The 6,018-nt window shown below is 47.5% G+C and overlaps 1 protein-coding gene across 1 annotated transcript; it reads right to left on the bottom strand.

Moving 5' to 3' along the window:
- Positions 1-9: 9 nt before the first annotated feature.
- Positions 10-5,701, bottom strand: LOC130387124 (carboxyl-terminal PDZ ligand of neuronal nitric oxide synthase protein-like). The gene is made up of 5 exons (XM_056596117.1): positions 5,597-5,701; positions 5,322-5,393; positions 775-867; positions 628-686; positions 10-166 (listed from the first exon to the last, which is right to left on the bottom strand). Exons 1-5 carry the CDS (start codon positions 5,699-5,701, stop codon positions 10-12), a joined length of 486 nt encoding a protein of 161 aa, XP_056452092.1.
- Between the last annotated feature and the right edge of the window lie 317 nt (positions 5,702-6,018).

The following is a 6,018-nucleotide window of genomic DNA, read 5'->3' as shown; positions in this document are numbered from 1 at the left end:
GTCGCGCGGCTACGTGTTGCGCCTGCGAACTGTCCCGGCGCCGTGACGCTGCCCTACCTTTCGTTTGGACTTGAAGACGTTGCAGCGGAACACGTTGCTCTGGCCGTCGCGGGCGATGTAGCTGAAGATCTTCAGGTCCTGAGCGTCGTGGGACACGTAGAAGATCCTGGAGGCGGGGCGTCAGAGACACGTGGTTAGCGTACGCCCCGCAGCCAGCAGAGGAACATGTTGTTGTTTTATCGGTTACTTAAAGGTCCCGTATCGTAGCAACAGGGGCGAGTAACGTCGGCTGCTGCCCGCTGGGATGGCTGGTACACTGCAGCCCAGCAGCGCATTGCCCCTCTGACTGTTAACAGCGCTGCCTCTACATCGAGACCTACAACACCACGGACAACCCCGTTCCACCCTCAAGGCAGATTAAAGAGAGACGCTTCACGATGCGAAAGCAGCGAGCAATCGCTGGGTTCCTATTGGTCACAATGACAAGACGCCGCCCCCTGCTGGCCAGGAGGGCCCCGACCCAGGGGCCCTCCTGGCCAGCAGGGGGCCGCTGGGTCGGGCCGGGCCCTGTTCCTCCTCTACAGGGCGTTCCCTTCATGGCGTCTAACGATGACGGTCATTAATCACCTGTAGATGGGGTCCTGGGCCACCAGGGCGGCGCTGTCGTCCCAGGACCACTCCTTCCTCTGCAAGCACCAGGGCACAAACATGAAGACCTTCAGGAACCCAACGCCCAGAAAACAAAGAGGATCAAATCCGCTGCACACGACTGACCTTCCTCTTCTTACGCAAGATCACCCGGACGAAGTCCGTCGACACGATGATGTTGACCTTCTTCTTCTTCACGTTCTTCAGTTTGAACTCGTACTGCAGAGAGAGGAGAATCTTATTCAGTTCAGTTCAGTTCAATTCAGTTCAATTCAATTCAAATTTTTAATAAATCTAATTAAATTAAATTAAATTAAATTAAATTAAATTAAACTTGATCTACAGCCAAGGCTGTCTCATTTTGCTCAACACAAACATACTACTACATAACGTGGGTATTGTATGGAGATATTATGGAAGAAGGCGTTGTGAGTTCAGCGTCCGTGTTGCAGTGAGGGAGAAGCTCTGGTCACCAGCAGCATGTGTATACGGAATGTTATCTCCATCTCAATTCATTATAGAGACAAGATAATATGTCTCTATAATAAGAAGAAATAGAGCACTCTCTCAACTCAACTGTGTGTGCTGAGAACGATGCTATGGTCCTACGCTCGCTTTCCTTAAGGTGTCCAGTCTTTCAGACAGGCGCTACATAGCCGGAGACCAACGCATGACACGGACAGTGATTCCTCCTTCAAGAAGCCCCGCGTCAGGCCCAACGAGCCGAGGTCAGAGAGCCGATACCCAACAGGCCGCGGCTTCAGCCTCTGCCCTGTGAGGCCGACACGCAGGGGAGAGACTGAGGGAGAGGAGACCAACGCTGGGGGAGAGGAGACCAACGCTGGGGGAGAGGAGACCAACGCTGGGGGAGAGGAGACCAACGCTGGGGGAGAGGAGACCAACGCTGGGGGAGAGGAGACCAACGCTGGGGGAGAGGAGACCAACGCTTGGGGAGAGGAGAACAACGCTGGGGGAGAGGAGACCAACGCTGGGGGAGAGGAGACCAACGCTGGGGGAGAGGAGACCAACGCTTGGGGAGAGGAGACCAACGCTGGGAGAGAGGAGACCAACGCTGGGGGAGAGGAGACCAACGCTGGGGGAGAGGAGACCAACGCTGGGGGAGAGGAGACCAACGCTGGGGGAGACCAACGCTGGGGGAGAGGAGACCAACGCTGGGGGAGACCAACGCTGGGGGAGAGGAGACCAACGCTGGGGGAGACCAACGCTGGGGGAGAGGAGACCAACGCTGGGGGAGAGGAGACCGCAGGAGACACAGACAACCTTCCAGGCTATGGGTGGGTGGTGTTACCGCACTGTGGGGGGGGGGGGTCACCCACTGAGACGGGGGGGGGGGCGGGGGGGGGTCACCCACTGAGACGGGGGGGGGTCACCACTGAGACGGGGGGGGTCACCCACTAAGACGGGGGGGGTCACCCACTGAGACGGGGGGGGTCACCCACTGAGACGGGGGGGGGGGGTCACCCACTGAGACGGGGGGGGTCACCCACTGAGACGGGGGGGGTCACCCACTGAGACGGGGGGGGGTCACCCACTGAGACGGGGGGGGGTCACCCACTAAGACGAGGGGGGTCACCCACTGAGACGGGGGGGGGTCACCCACTGAGACGGGGGGGGGGGTCACCCACTAAGACGAGGGGGGGGTCACCCACTGAGACGGGGGGGGTCACCCACTGAGACGGGGGGGGTCACCCACTGAGACGGGGGGGGGGGGTCACCCACTAAGACGAGGGGGGTCACCCACTAAGACGGGGGGGGTCACCCACTGAGACGGGGGGGGGTCACCCACTGAGACGGGGGGGGGGGTCACCCACTGAGACGGGGGGGGGGGGTCACCCACTGAGACGGGGGGGGGGTCACCCACTGAGACGGGGGGGTCACCCACTGAGACGGGGGGGTGTCACCCACTGAGACGGGGGGGGTCACCCACTGAGACGGGGGGGGGGGGTCACCCACTGAGACGGGGGGGTACAGCCCGACCTCCCGCTGACATCAGAGGATCTGTTCCTGTCAATCAGCCCAGCTGCCCCCCCCCCCCACGGCTCCAGACAACACGCTGATCCTCTCCGACGGCCGCTACGGGGACACAGCGTCCCGCCGCGCGCTGGATTAGACCACGAGGGCAGGAAGGAATTGATGGTTCAGAGTATAATCTGGAGTTAGGAGACTGTCACGGACGAGGAGGAGATACCAACGCTCGCTTGAGATTCTGAGAATAATGTCACAGAGTGTAATCCCCTCGTATCTCATGATTTAGGCATTATACAGTATATAGAGCCTTAACATAATCATTATACAGTATATAGAGCCTTAACATAATCATTATACAGTATATAGAGCCTTTACATAATCATTATACAGTATATAGAGCCTTTACATAATCATTATACAGTATATAGAGCCTTAACATCATTATACAGTATATAGAGCCTTAACATAATCATTATACAGTATATAGAGCCTTAACATAATCATTATACAGTATATACAGCCTTAACATAATCATTATACAGTATATAGAGCCTTTACATAATCATTATACAGTATATAGAGCCTTAACATAATCATTATACAGTATATAGAGCCTTAACATCATTATACAGTATATAGAGCCTTAACATCATTATACAGTATATAGAGCCTTAACATCATTATACAGTATATAGAGCCTTAACATCATTATACAGTAAGAGCCTTAACATCATTATACAGTATATAGAGCCTTAACATCATTATACAGTATATAGAGCCTTAACATCATTATACAGTGTAAAGAGCCTTAACATCATTATACAGTATATAGAGCCTTAACATCATTATACAGTGTAAAGAGCCTTAACATCATTATACAGTATATAGAGCCTTAACATCATTATACAGTATATAGAGCCTTAACATCATTATACAGTATATAGAGCCTTAACATCATTATACAGTATATAGAGCCTTAACATCATTATACAGTGTAAATACAGAGCCTTAACATCATTATACAGTATATAGAGCCTTAACATCATTATACAGTATATAGAGCCTTAACATCATTATACAGTATATAGAGCCTTAACATCATTATACAGTGTAAAGAGCCTTAACATCATTATACAGTATATAGAGCCTTAACATCATTATACAGTATATAGAGCCTTAACATCATTATACAGTATATAGAGCCTTAACATCATTATACAGTGTAAATACAGAGCCTTAACATCATTATACAGTATATAGAGCCTTAACATCATTATACAGTATATAGAGCCTTAACATCATTATACAGTATATAGAGCCTTAACATCATTATACAGTATATAGAGCCTTAACATCATTATACAGTATATAGAGCCTTAACATCATTATACAGTGTAAAGAGCCTTAACATCATTATACAGTATATAGAGCCTTAACATCATTATACAGTATATAGAGCCTTAACATCATTATACAGTATATAGAGCCTTAACATCATTATACAGTATATAGAGCCTTAACATCATTATACAGTATATAGAGCCTTAACATCATTATACAGTGTAAATACAGAGCCTTAACATCATTATACAGTATATAGAGCCTTAACATCATTATACAGTATATAGAGCCTTAACATCATTATACAGTATATAGAGCCTTAACATCATTATACAGTGTAAAGAGCCTTAACATCATTATACAGTATATAGAGCCTTAACATCATTATACAGTATATAGAGCCTTAACATCATTATACAGTATATAGAGCCTTAACATCATTATACAGTGTAAATACAGAGCCTTAACATCATTATACAGTATATAGAGCCTTAACATCATTATACAGTATATAGAGCCTTAACATCATTATACAGTATATAGAGCCTTAACATCATTATACAGTATATAGAGCCTTAACATCATTATACAGTGTAAAGAGCCTTAACATCATTATACAGTATATAGAGCCTTAACATCATTATACAGTATATAGAGCCTTAACATCATTATACAGTATATAGAGCCTTAACATCATTATACAGTATATAGAGCCTTAACATCATTATACAGTATATAGAGCCTTAACATCATTATACAGTATATACAGCCTTAACATCATTATACAGTATATAGAGCCTTAACATCATTATACAGTATATAGAGCCTTAACATCATTATACAGTATATAGAGCCTTAACATCATTATACAGTGTAAATACAGAGCCTTAATATCATGTCTTAGGAATCAGCAGGATGCATGTCAGACTGGTTCCCATGGATAATAATGAATGCAGAAGGTTGGGGTGACTAAGGGTTCTTTAGACATATGCATAGCAGATTAAGTGAAACAGAGAGAGATGGGGGAGAGAGGATGAGAGGGGGGAGGGGGCAAGGGTTGGAGAGTGTCTGGGGATGGAGAGAGAGAGAGAGAGAGAGAGAGAGATGAGAGAGAGATGAGAGAGAGATGAGAGAGAGAGAGAGAGAGAGAGAGAGAGAGAGAGAGAGAGAGAGAGAGAGAGAGAGACGGAGAGAGAGAGAGCTCACAAAAACATTTTCTGTTTTAAAAGAATATAAAAAAAAACGATGCACAATAATGTCACAAACACAAACAGTTGTACGGGTCGCTAATTAATAGTTGGTTACCTAGTTACTAGTTCAGAAGGGTCACTTATGTCACTTACCCGTATTCTCCTCATTGCAGCAACTATCTCCATTCGGCTGCCTGGCCGACCCACCTCCAAACTGCCAATGTACTGCACATTCCATGAGGAAAGAAAGAAAAAGAGAAAAAGAGAAATCCTAATTCTATGAACATAAAATACTCCCAGCTAGCATCATAAGGTCCAGTCTCAAATCGCCCACCAGAAGGAGAAAGCGTAGTGATGATCATAATAATAACTGCATGGCACCACTATGTGTCACTTCAAATGATCTGTTGCAGCAGGAATACGTTTACCTTCGCCTCGAAGCACACCCCATGTTGAAACACGTCCTCGTTGTGCATGGGGATCCTCAAATCGTGTACATCGTCCACTAAATTGTACTTTGTTACGCCTGGCATTGCTTCAACGACGGCGTGCGACTTGTCACCGCCGCCACACTTGTTTTATGACAACGCTAGTGACCCGCACGAATGCGCATCGCGCTCAACATCGCCACGCGCACGCTGATTTGCGCGAGTCTGCGCACAGAGGTCATTTGAGGTTGGAAGAACTGGGCGACGGACTGATTGATCGATGTATTGGGAACAATTAAATCGATCTTTAAGTGATCCCTTAGCTTCTTCCCCCCACTCTCTCCGTTGTTCAAAGACACGAAGACACCCGAAGGGATGGGATGGATGCTGTAGGGTTTCCGATGACGCACGTAGCTGAAGAC

This window comes from Gadus chalcogrammus, chromosome 8 (assembly GCF_026213295.1).
Source record: "Gadus chalcogrammus isolate NIFS_2021 chromosome 8, NIFS_Gcha_1.0, whole genome shotgun sequence".
Taxonomy (NCBI): Eukaryota; Metazoa; Chordata; class Actinopteri; order Gadiformes; family Gadidae; genus Gadus; species Gadus chalcogrammus.
Note: the sequence above shows the minus strand (reverse complement) of the source record. Positions and strands in the feature narration are given on the sequence as shown.

Coding starts and splice junctions, on each gene's coding strand:
- LOC130387124 (XM_056596117.1), bottom strand. CDS start 5,701: ATGCCAGGCGTAACAAAGTACAATTTAGTGGACGATGTACACGATTTG. Junction 5,394..5,596: donor GGGTGTGCTTCGAGGCGAAG/GTAAACGTATTC, acceptor TGGAATGTGCAG/TACATTGGCAGTTTGGAGGT. Junction 167..627: donor GCCCAGGACCCCATCTACAG/GTGATTAATGAC, acceptor CCCCGCCTCCAG/GATCTTCTACGTGTCCCACG.